Below are 20,402 nucleotides of genomic sequence, written 5' to 3' on the forward strand. Positions count from 1 at the left end.
CAAGAGAGGAATGAGAATCAACTGCAATCCATGCATGCTTGGAAAGTCAGAAGTGATACTGGGAATATGTTGTCACTTATCCAGTATTTATATCCCTTGCCAACACAGACATAAAAGTGAAATCAACAATCCAAATCAACAGAGAACATGTAAAATCAACAAACCAAACCAAGAGAGTATCAGTATATATGCTGCAAATATACCAAGAAATATATCAAATATAACAAACCAAGACAGTGCCGGTATATAAGCTGCAAACATACCAAGAAAATACAAGGTTGTTGGGTTTTTTAATGTGAACTTGCATCAGGAAAAGGGGGGAAAGTATTTGTTTCCACCCCACCCCCCAAAGGGTAGAAGAGAACAGAAAATATGGAAGAAAAAGGAAAGCATGTTTTGGGGTGGTCCTTTTGAAGGGGCAGGAACTTTGGGGGGACTCAGGAAACTCCTAAAAATCAGGCTGAGGTCTATTCTGTGTTGGACTTGCTTCCATTTGCACAACTTAGGACACAACCCAAAATGTTTCTTAATACCCAAATTAAATATATATATATTAAGTTTGCAGAAGACCAATATAGCAAATAAATTTTCTATATTTCTTTGTTTAACTTATCCCCTATTTTCAGATAATATATAACTGAATGACAGTAACTTTGAACAATTATCCAAGCACAGTGAAGCATTTTAAAGTCCCCTTGATTTCAGCTCCACACAAATTGTGAACATACGTACAATATATTTATTTACAAGGTAAATATTTTTCCTCAAATATGTAGCAATGATAATGAAATTAAAAATGAAGAGGGAAGTTACAAGTACCTATTGGTAATGTCTAACATATAATTCTACCAAAGTATGTGATTCTATTGCATAAGAATTAATTCATTTTCAGGACCTAGAAACAGATTTAAATCTTATATAATCAATTTTCCTGAATATACACTAAATCACTGTCTGGAACAGTGGATGTAGCAAGAAATAAAGTTTCTTACCTAATTGAAGATGGTGTCCCAAGGAGACTATCAGCTCAATAACATGGAACCCAACTATCACCGTGCCCAGAAATAGGGAAGGAAGAGATTAAGACTTCATAGTTTTATTTTTGTACATTACTTATTTTTATACACATTTCCAGAGACTGTAGGTCTCCACTAGAAGATGCTAAGCCCACTGAGCTCATCGTATTTGGCATTTGCACAGCCAGGAAGACTGTTGATTTGTTCAGAATCACAAACCTCGTCTGCCTGTAAAGGAGGAACTTGTGAAATTTGTTGTATTCTATCTAGTAAACTTTTATGTTTTGTTGTTTGGACATTTGTCCCAGTGGGGATCAGTTTAGAGAGTGTGGAGTCAGAGAGAGAAAAGGGAGGGAAAGTGCAATGCATTTACCTGTTTTAATTTTGCATGTGAGTGGGACAAGTGTAATATTCCATGTGTGTATATTTTGCTGGCAAATGCCACAATTTGTATACACAGATGCTCTTCATAAATTATACTATGTGCAAGAGCTTTTTAAAAAAAAGATTCAGACATCAGTTCCCATGTAAAGATTTTGCTGATGCATTCAGACATCAGTTCCTTCCCACATTAAAATATGAAACAGAACAGTGACTTGGAGGACCCAGGGGGCCTGATAAAGACTATGCGGTAGTGCTGTGTGTGCCAAACCTGATACTCACAAGGTGTTTAGGCCCATCCAGGTGAGTATGTGATAACCTGGGTGGACACTGCTGGAGAAGGAGGGAGATGGAAAGGGGACTTCCAGGAGTGAGTTTGGAGAAGGCTTTCCCTGATAGAAACCAGAATAAGGGACTGAAATAATACACAGGTCTGAAAACCAGGGAAGACTAGCACATCAGCGAGGAAACAGCTCCTCCTCTCATTTAAACAGTCTCTCTCTCCTTCCAAGGTATTTCAGGAAAGCCTGAAAGGGAGATAGGAGGCTGGTGGGACCAGATGGCAGAATCATCATGTGAGTGGCTACTTGCCAGCCCCTAATTTAGAACACTTCAAGGAAGGTGAAACTAGCCATTCCAAAAAAATAGTTGGGAGATCAAATGAGAGAGATCAATATCAAAACCAGGTATTTCTACTTAAAATACTACATCTCTGGCCATAAAAATAGAATCTGAACATAGACTCATCCATAGCATTGCAATATGCCAGACCAAACACACCATTTCAACAGAGCATAAATCATATTCTCCACCACTGCCACAATCTGTTCTTGGTATTGGGGATTTCAGATAACATTTACAGCTTCCTGTCCTTTTAAAAGAAAAATTATGGTTGGTAGCAGAAAGAGATCTAGAAGGATTAATGGATTATAAATTTAATATATTAGCAGTGCTGCTGCTGCAGTTAATGAGGAAAAATGCCATTTTGTTTATTAAGTTTTTGAAAGTTTAAGATAGGATATTTTAACATGTGGTCTTCTGGGCACATACACACAATACAAAATCTAGCGTTGAACAGAGAACTGTCATAAAAGGCAATCTTGCTCTCTGGCTTTCTCAGTGGTTAGGCTACAGATTACAATAATACATCCAGTTTAGTAAATGGGCAGCCTAATTCTATGCAGCGTTTCCAGTTGTGATGACCCATGACTCTGATGCCAATTCAGCAATATGCACTAATATAGGCATCAAGACCAACATAGTAATGAACTTGACTGAAGCGCTTTCCTGGCCCTTACTACCCACTGGTGGGGTCCGGAGAGAGAAGGGACCTCCAGTGCTGCCTCTGGCTTCAGCGTGTCCCACACCCACAGGTGGGCCATCTTGCATGTGGAGACCTTGGATGTCAAGCACACCAAGGAGAAAGTGGCAGGAGTACTCAGCTGCCAAGTCTGGCTGGACGTGGTGGTGATTGCTGCATGCCTCCTCTCCGGCCCGCCAACCAGCGTCGAGAATGAGCAGATGTTTTCACGTGCTGGCAACATGGTAACACCTGTTCGGTCCCGGTTGAACCCAGGCTTGGTCGAGCAACTGGTTTTCCTCAAGGTTAACCTCCCCCTGCTGGGCTATCCCGAGCTGGAGGTTGAACTGGGTTAGTGATTGGCCCATGGTCACCTGCCCGGCAGCAACTTCCACTCATTCCTTCCCTCCCTCCTTCCTCCTTCAGCCGTGCCATGTTGCAGCATGCTCGCTAGTGCTGTGACTTGGCAACTGGATACACACCCCGCCCCCCACTGGCATAACCCAATGCTGAACTAGCCACTGGTTCTACCTGACCACAGCACTCAGGGGGCCATGGCCACAGACAGAGACACTAGGCGGTTTGTGCCAGTGTGGCACTGTGTAGATGATGTGCAAATACATAGATGTGTGTTGTGTTGCTTGCTGTTGTATATAGTTGACTTGTGGTGGGAGGGCAGCCCCCCCTCTTTTCCCTCTCATTTGGTTCTGCTGACATGCACATAAACACACACACATCAGACACGCATGCACCGGCCATGATGCCGCACCACGTCGTGTGTGGCCTCCATTGATCTGGACTTTCCTATCCCTTTAATTTTTTCTCTTTCTCCTCTTCTAGCTAACAGCACACACACGCACACACCCAATGCAAACACGCATGCACGCCGCTGATGACTATGTGTGCTCTGGTGCCACCATGTGCCTGGGGCCCTGTGTGGTCTCTAGCAAAGATGTGGTGGACCAGAAACTCTGAGGTGTTTCTTCCCCCACAGGCAAAATGCATGCATTGCACATGTAGAGAAGAGCAGAAGAACCAGGTGTGTGTTATTTTACGTTCTCTTTCAGTGTGTTGGTGTGTTTTTGCCTTGCCCCTCTTTCTTTGCAGTTTGCCTGCCGGGTTGGTTTTACTGCCTTGCGCCATCTAGTTAGGTCTTGTTGGTTTGTGGCTGTTGTTGTGTAGTCTGTGCTGTTGTTTGGTTTGGTCCCCTTGGCTTTGCAGTTGTGCGGACACAGCAGCAGGTCTGTTTCTGTGGTGGTTTTTTGGTTTCCAGTTGGTTGTCTGTTTAGTTGTGTCACAGTATGGTGGCCTGCTATCATAAAACTGGGGTGGGTGGTGGGCACTCACCAAACTCCAAAGCATTCAGACACTTCTGTGATTTTAGATTTTTCAAATTTTTGCATTTCTCCCATAGGGAATGATGGGGATTTGAGGTGGCCCAGCCCACCCATTCTCCCCTGGGGGGGAGGTGCCAGGGCACCCCAAAGTGGGTCTGGAGGCATGGTGGGTTGTGTCACAACTCCCCCCAGGCAGCCCCAAGCCGGTGGGGTTCATGGTTTCCCCCCCAATAATTTTTTTCAGTTACTGTCCTTTTAACAAATATATCTCTATCAGAGTAGCTTCTCTAGTCTGAGTATGTGTGTGTGTGTGTGTGATCTTCATAGGGATTCATTGAGAGAACCCATACAGCCACCAAGAATCCAAAGTGTTTGGACTTGCTGTGTATGCATTTTCTCAAGGTGGGGAATGGGGCTACCTCAAATCCCCATTATTTCTTATGGGAGAAATGCAAAAATTAGAAAAAATCTTCAAACATTCATTAAATATCGTAGGAATGTCCGGTTGCTTTGGGGTTTTGGTGGGTGGTTGGCACTCCTGGGTGCCTACCACCCACCCCAGTTTTGTGCCTCTAGGAGCTCTACATCAGGAGTAGTGTGGGCCGGTTCAATTCCCCATTATACTCTATGTAGAACCTTTTAGAACCAGTTCAAACTGTGTTCAAATTTGAATCGAACTGGGGGGGGGGTGAGCAAAACTGAACCTACCCACCCTGGTTTGAAGTTGGTTTGAATTCAAACCAAACAGGCCAAGCCAGTTTTGTACACATCCCTAGCTCTTGTATCAGCTGAAGCTGATAAAAAGTGCTCCTGGCCAGCACCTCAACCTGAGAAACCAGGGAGAGCTTTGGGTCCAGGAGCACTTCCAAGCCATGTACCTGATCTTTCAGGAGGAGTGCAGCCCTGTCCAGAACAGGCAGATCTAAACCATCTCTCAGGTCCCAACCCCCACCCCACCCTATTCAGTACCTCCGTCTTATTTAGATTCAACTTCAGTTTGTTATCCCTCATCCAGTCCATTACTACCTCCAAGCAGGCATTTAGAGAAGATATGCCATTTCCTGATGAGGTTGACATGGAAAAATAGATCTGGGTGTTATCAGCTTATTGATAACACCCAGCACCAAACTTCCTGATAATCTCTCCCAGCAGTTTCATGTAGATGTTAAAAAGCATTGGAGACAGTATGGAGCCTTGTGGAACTCCACACTTCTCGTTTTGCTGAACAGCAGTCGCCAAGCAAAACCAACTGTAATCTACCAGAGAGGCAGGAAGGGAACCACTTTATAATAGTGCCACCCAACCCAACCTCCCTCTCTCCCTTGATACTGAAAACTTTCTTGTCATCTTATTCATTGCAGGACAATAGTCACAGTTACTGGCTCAAAGTCTGAGCCCAGTAAGAAATTATTGAGTGGCATCTCCATGAGACAATGTACAATTCCAGAAAGGAACATTGGTTACTCACCTGGAAGGCTTCTTCTTGCTGCTGTATTTGAGGACATCTCATGTAGGTTATCCTTCCCTTGTACTCCAGAGGTAAGACTATGCAAATTATGCAATGCTTTAAGAGCCTGGGAAAGAGAACCCCACCCAGTTCATAATAGCCAAGATAAAGAGATAAATTCAGAAATATATTAATCAAATGGAAAGGGGGAGAGAGAGCAGCAAGAAATGTAAATAGTGTACCAGTAGAGGCAGACATCCAGATGGGTGGGTCGAGATGTCCTCAAATCCAGTAGCAAGAAGCAGTCTTCACTGTGAGTAACAAATGCTCCTCCTTCTGCTGCTGCTGGATGAGGACATCTCATGTGGGACATGCCACAGGTAAGAATCCTGGGTGGGAGCTTCAACATCTACTGGGACGGAAGGACTTGTTGAAGAACTTGTCTGCCAAAGGCTGCTTGCAATGAACGATGAGGGTTGAGCTTATAATGCCAGGTAAAGGTTGAAGGAGATACCCAGGTCACTGCTCAACAGACTTCAGAGAATTGAGTGTTTGTGGAGAACACAGAGAATGCTTGGGGGGCGGGGGTTGGTAGAAGAGAAGTCAGAATCGAAGGGGAAAAGGACCAGATCTAGAAAGTGGAGGCCAGATTAGGTAAGTAACTAAGAGAAAAGGTATAAAGAAGAGATAGATTGGTTGAGAAAGAGAAGTCTGTCCCTAGAGCTGGACACAAGACTAAAATAAATGGATGGAGTTCCCTCCTCTTAAAACATTGCATAATTTGCATAGTCCTGCCTCTGGAGCACATGGGAGAGATAACTCTCATGAGATGTCCTCATCCAGCAACAGAGAAGGAATACTGCTCAAACAACACATTCTTGAGAGGGGGGCAATATTTTAAGTTGTGCAGGGCCCTCTCTGATATCCTTTGGGCCAGAGGCATCGGGAATAACAAAAAGTACTGAAAGCCACCACAACACAATGCCCCCTCACTACAATGCAACAAGATGGCTACTTGCTGTTCCTCAGGCTCACCCTCTGCTCCAAAAGCAGGCAGGTACAACCTTTGCTCCCAGAATTTTCAGTTCTCTGCAAGATTGCCATGCAAGACAAGTGGGTCAGGGGGCCTGAAATAATCCATATTCACAAACTTTGCTGTGCTAGGATGGACTCAGAAGGAGCCCCAGCACAGTGACAAAGAGCAGGCTGACTTCTGATACCATACAATGAGGCTTTCTCATGCACAGCCTAACCCAGGCTAGAGAAAACCAGCCTGGGTTAGGCTGCGTATGAGAACCACCAGGATTGGGCCCTATCTCAGTGGAGCAGCACCGCCTAGCCCGGCTTTTAGTCGGGGTTAAGGAAGCGCGATCAGTACTTCCAGCCGATGAGGGCAATGGGGCACCTGGGAGGAATGCTGCTGCCCCAAGGGGATTGAAAATAATGGAGCACCAGTGGGGGAAATGAGGCGAGAGAGGTGAGTACACCCTCCCCCACCCTTAAAGAACCACCCCTGCCAGCGCTGAAATGCCGAAACGGCCCCTGGAGCTGAAATGTTTCGGAGGCCTTTATAATGGCCTCCGAAATGTTTCGGGCTCAAGCCTATCCGTTATTAGAAACCCATGCTTGGACAGTTACTGCCAATTTAGAAGGACTGCCACAGATCTGATGAAGCAGGCTGTGGTCCATGAAAGCATATGTTAGTCTTGAAGGTGCCACAGAACTTTTGGAGCTATCCCTCCAATTTGTGACTGGAGTGGCTCAGATTTGTCTTATTTCACTGTTTCATCTTCTTAAGGAAAAAGATGAAACCAGGCCATGTTTAAGATTTGTCTGCAGAGCCTATTCCATTGTGACTGTTTTGCCTGCCCTCAGTGCTTAACGTCTGACACCTTGTGCATTTGGGACAAAAGCCATCCACTAATCCTTAAGAAAGTCACAGCACCAGCTGATAGGCTTCAAAATAGGTGGGCCAGCTGCATTCCCCTCAATGGTTTGCTCCATTCACCCCACACATTATTTTTGATTTTACCTTGTGCTAAAATTGTTCTCTTTACAATGCTCTAGTCTTAAAGTGTTAAAAAAGAGTTAAATTATATTTTATCACAATAGTTCCATTGCAAAGAAATAATAATCTCTTCCAATGTTCTGTAAACCTTATTTTCAATCACATAAATGTACTGTAAAAGTAAGTGAAATGTAGTAGTTTATTACATTTATTAATGTACTTTAAATGTAATTATAGTTTTCTTGCCAAAGAACATTGAGATTATGCCTGCAATGACTGTTGCTGGAAATAGTTACATATTTGAGAATTTAAATTAGATGTAAGCAGCTTAGTTTGAGTACAGTAATTTTTAAAAAATCAATTTATGAACAAGTTACTTATATATAGCAGTGAGAAAATTAGGAGACAAAAGTATTCTGCTTTTCAATCAATACACACAATTAAACACACAAAAACATAGTCAGGGGTTCCAAAACAGTCCATGGCTATGATCCAAACTGCCATGAGCAGCTGCTGTGCTTGCAGATAGGGAATTTTTAAGCTCATCCCTTCAATCAGCAACCTCCTATCCCTGAAAAGTAGCCTCCCCTGCTTAGGGGTGCTCAAGAGTGACCACTGGCTGCCACTGGTATTTTTACCATTCCCCCATACATACATAAAAGTGCTTTCTGCTCATACATGCCCAAGCGTCCTCTTAAGGTTCGTGGATCCCAGCTCCCTTGGTTTTCTGTGGAGCTTAGGGAGATGAAGCAGACCAAAAGACACTTGGAACGTCGTTGGAGGAAAACTGGTGCAGAAGATGACCGAATGTGATTACTTGCTCATATTCAAGAATATTCTAGGACGATAAGAATGGCAAAATCTCACTATTTCTCCACTCTTATCGCATCAGCTGACTCTCATCCAGCAGCCTTATTTCAGATTACCCGCTCCCTTCTTAGGAGAGTGGATCCGGTAGATGTTCAGTCTGGCCACTGTGACAATTTGCTCGATTCTTTGCCGATAAAGTCATCTGCCTTCGGCTAGAGCTGGATTCTACTTCTATAGGATCCGATCAGATAGAGAAGATTCTGCCTTGTGACATTACATGGGGCACCTTTGAGTTGGTCGAGGATATGAACACAATTCTTTCGGGTATGGTTGCGGCGACATGTTGCTTGGACCCTTGGCCCTCCGGCTGGTTAGAACAGCCGATGGGAATGTTAATTCTTGGTTATGGGAGTTGGTTAACTCCTCGTTACATGAGGGTTTCGTGCCAGCAGCCCTTAAAGAGGCGATAGTTCACCCTCACTTGATGAATCCCTCCTTGGACCCTGAGGTCCTTGACAACTATAGACCGATCTCCAACCTCCCTTTTTTAGTGAAGGTGTTAGAGAGGGTTGTATGTGCCCAGCTTGAGAGGGTCTTGGAAGAAACTAGTTATCTTAATTCCTATCAGTTGGGTTTCAGGCCTCGGCATACCACAGAGACAGCACTAGCCGCTCTGGTAGATGACCTTCTTCAGGACCTTGACAAGGGTAGTGTCCCTCTCTTGGTCCCTTTAGATCTCTCAGTGGCTTTTGACACTATCAATCATGCGATCCTTCTCGACCGCCTGCGTGGGTTGGGTACTGGGAGCACTGTCTTACAGTGGTTCCGTTCTTACCTTAGCGGGCGTGTCCAGTCGGTACACATTGAGGACAGATGCTCTGACCCATGGCCACTCCTTTATGGAGTTCCCCAGGGTTCAGTTCTTGCCCCTGTCCTTTTAAACATCTATATGAAGCCGATGGGTCAGGTCATTTCCCAGTTTGGGGTGAGATTTCATCAATACGCTGATGATACTCAGCTGTATATCGCCATCTCAGACCATTCTGGGGATGCTGTTTCTGTGCTTACTCGATGCCTGGAAGCTGTTACAGTCTGGATGAATCAAAATAAGCTCAGACTGAATCCCACGAAGACTGGACTACTTTTACTCAGCCCTCGTACCGGCCAACAGCTGGATATGAACCTTGTTTTAGATGGGGTGGTGCTGCCCCCAAAGGAGCTTGTTCGGGATTTGGGGGTCCTTTTGGACTTGCACCTCCTGCTTGAACAGCAGGTGGAGGCTGCGGCCAGAAGTGTTTTTGCCCAGCTTCATCTGATTCGCCAGTTACGACTGGCAGGCATTAATGACAGTGACCCATGCCCTTGTTATCTCCCACTTAGATTATTGTAACACTCCCTATCTAGGGTTACCTTTGAGGATGATCGGGAAGCTACAATGGGTCCAGAATGCAGCGGCTCGCCTCCTCATGGGTGCCAGAAAATATGACAGGGTAACACCTCTACTGCAGTCATTACACTGGTGTCCTATTCGCTTCCGAGTTCAATTTAAGGTCCTGGTTCTCACCTTCAAAGCCTTGCAGGGCTTGGTGCTTACCTACAGACCCATCTCTTGCATCCAGTTACATCCTGTCCAGTTAGATCTTCTCAGATGGCCCTTTTGTCGGACCCTGATTTCCGAGAGGTTTGGGGCTCTCAGACCCGCAAAAGGGCCTTTTTGGTTGTTGCCCCACTTCTTTGGAACTCTCTTCCCCTCCAGATTCGTTTAGCCTCTTCCTTACTGATCTTCAAATCTCTATTGAAGACTTTTCTTTTTCGCCAGGCTTTTGCCCTGTAGTTTACCAGTTTTTTTTGTTAGTTACTTTAGTTTTTAATTTAGAATGTAATTTTTAATGTTGCCTTGTTTGCATGTTTTTATGCACTGCCCGGAGTCTTCGGTATATTAAATGTTTCTAAGAAATAAATAAATAAAACTACATAAGTGGGGTGGCATGAGATGACTGCATATAACACATACTCACCACTTTTTACTTTTTTTCCAAGTGAAAATTTCTAGAACACAACTTTAGGGAAATATACTGGAAAGTACACAAGCAATACCCAATGACATCTGGCTAAGATGAGGTGCAGGGAGAGTGAAGTCAGGACACAGTGACTGACATGGTTCCTTGCACTCCCCCGCAACTCCCAGAAGCAGAATAAAGTTATTTGAAATAAGCCAATGTGAGTGAATTTGCACCATACTGGATGTACAATCCAGCACTCCATGGACATGAATAGATATGCAGAGTATACTTAGCCTGGTACCTAGTATACTTAATGCAGAGTATACATAGCCTGGAACCATATAACCACTAAAATTGTATAACACTAAATTTTTCTCGTGTGTGCTTGTTTCTTTTCCCAGGAGGAGAAGCTGAACTGCACACTACACCTAGTGGTTATGGCCAGGGCAAAAAAAAAAAAAAAGTTCCTTCTCTTCCCTGTGAAACCAGATTCTGAAGCTCTTTGAATAGGAAGGGATTTCTAGGCCAAAAAGAGCCTTAAAGAACAATTCCCAGTTCAACATCAGTTTTGTGACCCCAGTCTTCCAGTATTTGCAGCAGAAAGGAAAAACCTATGGAGAGGAACAGCATAGTTCACACCATCGTAATTTGGGAGTGGTGCAAGCTCTCATTTGCCGATTGTATCTCAGTTAAAGCCAAGGTCGGAGGGCTAACACATTCCCAGCTGCTGCTGAAGGAGGTAGGAGGAAAAGTCCTCCAACTCAGTTGCTGCTTAGAACACAAACATGGATGGTGCTTCCGACCTTGGTTTCAACAGACAATCTGCAAACAGGAGTGTGCACAGCTCCCAAATTAGGGTAGGTGGCTTCTACCTGAATTATGACAGTGTGAACTGCCCTCTTGTATACTGTGCTCCTGGTGAGTAAACCGAGGTTTGTTTGTTTCAAAGCATAAAATCAGAGGGTCTCTGGAATCTTCTCCACCTTTTCATGAGCCAAGACGGTAAATACTTTGCGCACAGAACAAAGGGCATCTAAAACTGTAGGTGGTTATCTCATAATACATTGCCTTTCCCAAAGGAAAAGAAAACAGAAAAAAAAATACACTCATACTTCATAAATATAAAAGGTCTTTATTTGGCTTTTGCAGATTGGATGAATAAATACAGTCTGCACATAATTTAATCATATCGACTATATTTAACAATCTATTAATATGTAGCATATAACAATTCTGGAAATTGCATACAAACTGCCTAGTTATCTTGGGTTTTGTCATTCATGAACATGGAACTAACAATACATACTTGCCATGTTCACTTGTACAATTAAAAAAAGTGACATGGGGGAAAACTGGACACCCTACAAGTCATCTCATCATTCTTTACCTCCTACCTATCTTCACTTGCTTCCTTGTATCCTCTTCATTCCATGTTTTCTTCCCAACCCTTTCTTATAATGTAAATCCTGTTTTTCTCCATTTACAAATGGATATACATGATTTACCACTCTTAAGAAGGCAGGAGGAAGTTGAAAACAAGGAGTATTTATATACTCCTACCTTCACCTCTTGACATGTCTTCTTGCTCCTCAGATATTTTTAATTTAGGGCCAGATCAGACAAAAAAAATTAAACATCTAGCTTGGCTCTTTATCTTAAAAACAAAAACAAACAAACAAACAAACAACAAAAAAAACACACACACAGCAGACCTGGGGGCCTTCGTCCTGATCAGGGCCATGTTCATCATCCTGGGGCAAAGATTCCCAGGGGAAGAATTGAACTGGGATTGTAGAGAGGAAGGGCTCCGTTCCCTTCCTGCAATATTCCTGATCTGGATCAGGATTCCCCCATGGCTGCCATTTACAAAACCTATAAAGCAAGGGAGGCCAAACAACATGTTTAAATTCACATCTAGTTTGGCCCTTGGACAACAGGTGAAATGTAGTGATTATTTCCTCTTATCTCATTTTTAAAGAAGTTATTCCCCCCAGGATCTGAAGTGTACACATATGTGCCTCCATTTCACATCATAAGAGGGAAGAGGACTGCTTGTTCCAAAGCTAAATGGCAAGAGAAACAGTTGCCTTCAGCTTCTACTGATGAATACCCTACTACACCCTAGGAAATACAAGCTTACATAAAAGTTGTCAGTTTTAAAAGATGGATTTTATTATTAATCACAAAACAGCTCTCAATACAGTATCCATACAAATTGGAAAAAACCCCAACTATAATTAATTTGATATTCAAAGATTTGATGGGTGGGATGCATATTGGCACAATAAAAAGGACCATTTTAAAAAGTAATACAAATCAAAATTATAGGGTCACCGCTGTCTACACAACAGATAGCTTGCCTACAGCCTAAAAATACTACATCGTCTGAGACTAAAGAGAGTTACTATTTTGTGTGGAACTTGTACTTATTAGCACCTTCAAAGCTTGCATCAGCAGCTTAGGCAAAATACCACCTGACAGGTCGGATCAAGCTTCTGAGCAAGATTCAGTGCAATGTTTTCAGTTCCTTTTGATAATAGTTGAAGTCTATGGTTTCATAGCATGTTACATAATTATGGCTTGGTAGAAATACACTTTTAAGATGTAGAATAAACTTTACTTCAAAAAAAAGTTGAGGGTTTTTTGTTTTTTTTTAACAGATTGGAAATACTTTTTAATGTATTATATCAGGAGTAAAATGCAGATGACCTGCTACGTTACAAATGAATACTTTATGAACTGGCAGAAACAGGTCCAGACTATTAGCTCTCTGTTGTACAGACTTCTGGTTGTCTCAGCTGCTGCTTTTTCAGACAAACTAGCTTTATCTTCTCTCGAATGTGTTCCGCTGTAGAAGCCATATCACTTGGGCTCCCAAAGTACTGCTCGGTACTAAAAAGAACAAGGGGGTTGGACATGTGAATACCAAGATATGTACATGGATTTATTTTTTATTTTTAAAGTTGTCAGTTGTATTTAATGTTAAACTATGCAGGAAGTTTGACATCACATAACATCTTAATCAGCTTTGCTGGACTAACACTTTGAGCACAGAATAAGGAGGGAGGGAAGGTGCAAGCTTCCCCATCTACCTCTTCACCCCATAAAGTGGATTTATTTTCTTACACCATATACTAAATTAAATATTAAGACATTGTTGCAATACTGCTACACCCAGCTAGTATAATACTGGATGTCTTAGGATGGGTTCATAGACCTCAGTGATGAACACGCATTACTTGGGTACCAGACCTCATAACTCTCCAAGTACATATTGATGGTTGAAAATGGTAATTCAGCATTACAGACTGCAAGGAAATGCATATTATGAACTTAATATGGGAGCTGAATTTCCATCTCTAAGTTGCAGGGTATGAATTAAAAGGTGAGAAGCAAAACACCCCCTGTAAATCAAACCAATATGAATTATTTGGAGCAATCCTGAATGGAAAGTTTTACTTCAAGTCAACAACAAGCACTGTACTTATTTCTTCAATTCTACTGGCTTACATATTATTTTTTATTATTATTTACATTTTATATCCCACTCTTCCTCCAAGGAGCCCAGAGTGGTGTACTACATACTCAAGTTTATCCTTACAACAACCCTGTGAAGTAGGTTAGGCTGAGAGAGAAGTGACTGGCCCAGAGTCACCCAGCAAGTATCATGGCTGAATGGGGATTTGAACTCGGGTCTCCCCGGTCCTAGTCCAGCACTCTAACCACAGAAGAGTGGGGTGTGTGTGCCCTGGTTCTGAGAGTGTGGAAAGCCCACTGACACTGCTAGTAAACATGTAGAGCCTCCGTGGCGCCAAAAGATTGCATCAGCACTGTAGCAACGCTGCTCCTGTTATTTGTCACTACAGCGATGAAGCAATCCATACACAGAGCCCCCATGATTCCTGTTTGCTAGCAGCACTGGCGAGCTTTCTACATTCAAGGAGCCAGCATGCATTCCCTGCTCCTCCATAGGTGCTGTGCTGCGCTGTATGTAAGCCAGCAAACTTAGAAAAGAGGTACAGAGAAAAAGTAGTTTTAAAAACATTACTACATTATTTTCAATTTTAAAAAATTCTACTGGCGGATAAAGCCATTGCTTTTAACTCACTCTATTTTGGTTTCCAAAATTTAATAATGCAACAACAGGACTACAGTATTTTTATGACTTCCACACTACATTTTTTTCATCTTCTGTTACAAACCGAACAACTTTAGAATAATCAGCATTGAAAGGACAGCCAACATACCCGTCAGGATAAACTACAGGCACTGTTAATCTATCCAAAAGTGATTTCCCGACAGCTTCAGTTTCATCAAATTGCTCCATGTCATTAATAGATTCAGGCTGATCTGGGCATTCTTGCAAAACCTGCAGCAACAACATGCTATTAAGTAAAGTGGATGAGGTCATGCTTCTAAAGTTCCATAAAATGGTACAGCAAAGTCTCATGTTTTCTACTGATGTAGTTAATTTTTTCTGTGTTCTTTAATACAGTTGTCTAGAAAAATTGGTGACTTGACTAAAGGACTTGTAGGTATTCACCTTACTATTACAGAGTGGGTTCTTTCCTGGAATGGAGCCAGGATTCAGCAATATTTCCCCTTTTAACTTAACCCAGGTTCTGCTGTTTTGCTGTTTACTCCATGTGTCATAGCTGGGGACTGCATACAAGCAAACCAAACCTGATTTTAATTGGGTTCTCATTTGGTCCAGTGAGCTGGGAAATAGGCATGGCAACATGGGAAGCTGACTTATAATAACTCGTACCCTTGGTCCATCTAGCTCAGTATTATTTACACCAGGGGTTCCCAACCAGTGGTACTCCAGACGTTACTAAACAACTATTCCCCAGCTAAAATGTATTGTGGTTGGGAATAATCAGAGTTGTGGTTCAGCAACATCTGGAGTACCACTGGTTTTGAACCCCTGGTTTACACTAACTAGCAATGGCTCTCCAGGGTTTCAGGCAGGAGTCTTTCCCAGCTCTTCCTGAAAATCCCAAGGATTGAACCTGGGACCTCCTACACACAAAGCAGATGCACCACCACTGAGCTACAGAGACCCATCTCTGGCCATTCAGACTTTTAGCCTGGATGTGCCCCTTGATTCATTACTGGTTTTGAAATTATGAACTGCAGCAGTGGCTATTGTTCAACTCTGAAGGCCTTTTTGTCAGATGTGAATCCTGCAACCAGCATTCATTGAGCCTTGATCACCATAACACACTCTGTAGGGAACTGCCCTTGAAGATAGGTTCAGCTGGTACAAAGCACAGCTGCTCAATTCCAGCAACTGCATTGGCTTCCTTTCATTTTTTTGGTATAATTCAAGACGCTGGTTTTGATCTAAACACCCTAAATTGCCTCTAGAGAAGACCTGTGTGTTTCCTCACAGTTCCCAAGATTAGCCAATGCATCCTTTTAACAATACCATGTACCACATTCAAATAAGGACACATATAAAGATAATCTCAATGGCTACCTCATGGAAATTCATTTTTGCAGAAATGTTCAAAGTCAAAGTCTGAGCATCTTTTTGAAGAGCTTTAAGACCGATCTGTTTGGGCTATGTTTTAGAGGTCAGAGTTATGTCAGCAGAAGGTGGAGAGTTAGGGTATAACTGTTCCTGGACAGCATCAGTTCAAACTGCAAGATCATAGGACTGAATGCTTCCTCATATAAAAAGTATGCACATAGAAGACTGTATTGGGGGGAAAGGGTTCTAACCTAGAAAACTATCAAGTCAAGGATCAGCTCATTATTGGGAGGGTAGTTGTAAATATGGGAGAAACATTAAATGCTAAGAGCCTTGTAGTCTAAAACAGTGCAGTCCAAGAACCATTTTATCAATAATCAACTGTTTGTGCAGACCGAGATGCAGTAAGTTGGTCTGAGCTTCAGCACAGCTGAAGCCAAATCTTCACTACCTCTACTTGGTATCATGCAGAGGTGACCACTTTCAGCACACCTGTCTCCATGTGGCACCCATGGGTGAAGCGTTTGAAAGGACTACCTCTCCCAGTGTTTCCCCCCCACACCTCTTGCTGCAACATGGCGGCTGTCCCACCTGTCACCGGGGCCCAGTGGAGCTCTGCTTCTCATAAAGCAGCCCCTCCCTCTGCACCAGAAGTGCATGGAGCACGCTGTGAGTAGCCACCTCTGCATGGTACCAAGAGAAGGGTGCTGATTATTCAGCTTCAGCTGTTTTGAAGCACAGGCATAGTAATAAAAACCAAACTGAGCGTGTAAATTCACTTGAAACTTTAACTGGAATCAATTCTATTGATAAGCAAGTCCCACTGATGTCAATAGGACTTTCTTTCCAATCCATGAGTTAAGACCAGGACATTGAATACTTACATAGCGGGAGGATGTATGTGAATATTACTCAGATCATCAAAATCTGAACATGCTGAAAAAAATCCCACTTAATCCATGTGTATTAACCAAAAATTTACAGTTTTAATTTTTTTTTTTGCATCAAACTTAACAGAACAAGTTGAAGCAACTAACTTTTTCAGCATTTGAATGGAATGCAACAGCCATCTCCAACCTAGTTACCCTCTCTTCTGAAGTTATTGTAAACTGTTTCCATATTCTGTTCAGTTTTGGAAGCGTGTCTCCTGAGGACCTAGAAGTGCATCGCAGAGACTGACACAGGACGACGGTGGCCTGTAGTAACTGCCTCCCATAATCATAAGTACTCTGTCAAGGGAGAAATAGATGTAAAGTCTGAGTTTCAAATCTTGGAACAGATTTGATGACAACACTGTGATACATCTTCAAGACATGAAATACCGAAAACAAATCACAGGCAAGACCAGCCGGACTGTGTAAACTGGCTAGTGCAGTGACACCTGCTGGAGAAATCTAAGTGGGCAATGGAGGGTGAGGGGAACTGGAACTACACCCTTTGGCCTGTTTGCTCCAAATAACTAGGGGTGCAAGCGCACATTCAATTACAGCAAGGACTTACTATGGTTGACAGCTCTTACGTGCAAATCTTTTGAACTGCTTTTAAAATAAAAAAGGTCAGATGTGTCTAGTATATTACCAGTCCCTCCCCTTCACTCAAATCCTTTGCCAATTATGGAAACATAAACATCTACAGTACTATCAGTCAAATATAGTTCTTTTCTGACCAAGCATTCCAGAGTTCCATGAATCTATTCACTGATTTGCAGCAGTCAGTGCCTTCCCCCCCCCCTCTGGAAAGTGCTCCTGTCCAGGTCCCATACAAATACCTTCTGCCCTCCAAATCCCGGCGTTTTCTGAGGGTTGCAGAGGACTTGGAAGGCAAAACAAACAGTCCTCCTCCCTGCCATGCCAAGTCCTCTCCTGTTCACAGAAAACTTGAGAAAGTGGGTGGTTTATTTTCCTTTCCACTGCACTTTCAAGATGCAGCACCAAGATGCTGTTAGTACCCTCTGCAAAAGTCCACGGCAAGGGAAGAGGAATATCTGTCCTATACAGAGAACTCAGGAGAGGGAAGAGGGGCATTCCCTTCCTTCCAGCTGGGCTTTTACAGAAGGCCACAGCAGAGAGATGCTGTTTGCACAAAGGCAGAGGGCAACACCCCTCCTTTCTTCCTGAATTCTCTGCTCATGCCAGAGGTCTGAAGGGAAGGCACCAATAATGGCTAGTTAGTGAGCCATGCCCAAATGTGTGGACCCTTGCTACATATGTTGTATATCTTTACTGCTTGATAAAAGGAATTAATGCATTCAGACATGAAAATGAAATAGTTTATCAGGGAATTAACGTCTGAAAACTCAAGTCACTGAGGGTGCACTGAGTATACTTGTTGAGGATGAAGTGAATTCAAGCATGTCAAAATCTTTCCGGTACATTTTATGATCCAAGAAAACATTTTGAATAATATTGGTTGACTCCAAGGCAGAGGTGGCTCATCAATAAGGGGAGGAGGGGCTGTGCCCCCCTCCCACCAAAACAAACAAGCTACTAGAGAAACTCAAAATTACCAGTACAGGTAGGAGCAAATCCACCAAAGCACAGAGCTTCCAACAGCCCCTCCTCCTTTCCTGTCGCTTCCTTCCTTGGTCTTATTGGTTGGAACAGCCTGCTAATCAAGCTGTTCCAGCCAGTCTGATCTTTAGGGGGCACCAGCCTGGCATTGATTATTCCAGAAACTAAACAAGTTGTTCTAGTAAGAACTAATCTGCCTATTTCCCTTTCACTATCCCTACAACTGTACCAAATATAATCCAAATTGGTTCCCACTTGCACCTCAGATGACCACGTGTCCACTGTCTTGAATCAAGATGGATGACATCATTACAAACTATGCCCTTGAGCCATTCCTATGTGTTTTTACTCCTGTAGCAAATTTGGTTCAAATCTGTTAGGTGGTCCACAAGTTAGCCCACTTGCACCTCAGATGTTCACGTGTCTGCCATCTTGAATCGGGGTGGATGACATCACCACAAACTATGCTACTGAAGTGTCTCCATGTGACCCTTCATATCCCTACAGCTGTAACAAATTTGTTTCAAATCAGTTAGGTAGTTTACAAGTTAGCCCACTTGCGCCTCAAAAGTTTATGTGTCTGCCATCTTTATTTATTTCATTCTTTTATTTTCTTTTTACATTTATATCCTATTCTTCCCGCAAGAAGCCCAGAGTGGTGTACACGGTTATGTTTATCCTCACAACCACCCTGTGAGGTAGATAAGGCTGAGAGTTAAGTGACTGGTCCAGAGTCACCCAGTGGGCTTCCTGGCTGAATGGGGATTTGAACTCAGTCTCCTAGTTCCTAGTCCAGCACTTTTAACTACTATACTGTGGGTGACATAATCACAAACTATGCCACTGAGGTGTCCCTATAACTGTACACAATTTGGTTCATATTGGTCCAGGCATTGCCAAAGTTGATGGGTGGGGGAAACACACACACCGATGGACATACACACATAATGCTGGGTGATCTCACAAGCGTACTGGAAAGTAGGCTAAAAAAAAAAAAGGTTGAAGATACAGCTCCTGAAGCCATCAGAAAGTGTATTTTTAATCCATTTTTAAAATTCCTGGAGTGATTGATGCCAGGCCAGCACCCCTTAGGGATCAGACTGGCTGGAACAGCTTGATTAGCAGGCTGTGCCAGCCAATAAAACCACGGAAAAAAGCAACAGGCAAGCAGAGGGCCTGGAGGAAGCTCTGTGCTTTGGAGGATTTGCTGGCTGCCTGTACTGGTAATTTTGAGTTTCTCTGGTAGCTTGTTTGTTTGGTGGCGGGGAGGGAGGGATGCAAGTGGTGGCTTTCTCCCTCTTGAGTTCTCTTTTCTGCCCTTCTTTCTCTGCTCTCTGTCTTCTGTCTTCTGCTCCCTGCTTTCTCCCCACCCTCTTTCTGTTTTTTGCTTCCACTTCCTCCCCGTTTTCCTTCTGCATTTGGCCACTGCTTTTTTGCTTTCTCCCCCCTTTCTGGTTTCTGCTGCCTCCCTACTTTCTGGTTTCTTCCTTTTGCCATGCTTTCTGCTTCCCCATGTTGCTGATTTATTCTTTTTGCCCCTACTTTTCTGCCTCCCTCCCTGCTTTCCTCCATGTCAGTGGGCTTTCCCCCTACCAGCATGGAGGAATACATGGTGGAGGTGGAAGGAAGCTCCTGCCTTGGCGAGTGGGCTTTCATCCACCCCACTAGCCCTAGTGCCTAACAGCTGCTGCTGCTGCTCCAAGGATATGTCCCAATAAAATAATCTTCTCATGATTTCTGACAATCAGGATTTTACTCAATAAACAATACTGATTCAAGATGCAATTAAGCCTTGTTTTTCGTTTATTTATCAAATTTGTAGACTGCCCCAAACTTCCGTTTCAGGGTGGTTTACTTAGACAACAAGCCTTAGTACCAGCTTTCAGTGACTAATTTAATCTGCTACAGAATGAAGAAAATGGATCATATACCTGTGCTACATCAACAAACTTTCGATGCTTTTCCAACAAAATTTTGGTTTCTTGAGCATCATCTCCCAATCGGATGTGGGTCTTAAGCAGAGCATCTAATAATTCACTTAACCATTCTACAGCCTAAAGGGAAGAGTAGAAATAGACTATAGAGCAGGAAAAACAACATTTAAATCAACATAA

The 20,402-nt window shown here is 43.1% G+C and overlaps 1 protein-coding gene across 4 annotated transcripts in view; it reads right to left on the minus strand.

Moving 5' to 3' along the window:
- Positions 1-11,414: 11,414 nt before the first annotated feature.
- The window catches only part of SESTD1 (SEC14 and spectrin domain containing 1), a 96,027-nt gene continuing 87,039 nt past the window's right edge, over positions 11,415-20,402 (minus strand). For 3 of the 4 annotated variants that reach the window (XM_053269156.1, XM_053269136.1, XM_053269146.1), the window contains exons 17-20: positions 20,220-20,342; positions 16,816-17,007; positions 14,550-14,671; positions 11,415-13,194 (exon numbers count right to left, since the gene is read on the minus strand). In XM_053269156.1, the coding sequence (XP_053125131.1) occupies positions 13,065-13,194; positions 14,550-14,671; positions 16,816-17,007; positions 20,220-20,342 (567 nt within the window). In that variant the 3' untranslated portion in view covers positions 11,415-13,064. The remainder of the gene's footprint in view (positions 13,195-14,549; positions 14,672-16,815; positions 17,008-20,219; positions 20,343-20,402) is intronic. The other variant, XM_053269166.1, reaches the window with a different exon arrangement.

The sequence above is a fragment of the Hemicordylus capensis genome, chromosome 1 (genome assembly GCF_027244095.1).
Source record: "Hemicordylus capensis ecotype Gifberg chromosome 1, rHemCap1.1.pri, whole genome shotgun sequence".
Lineage (NCBI taxonomy): Eukaryota > Metazoa > Chordata > Lepidosauria > Squamata > Cordylidae > Hemicordylus > Hemicordylus capensis.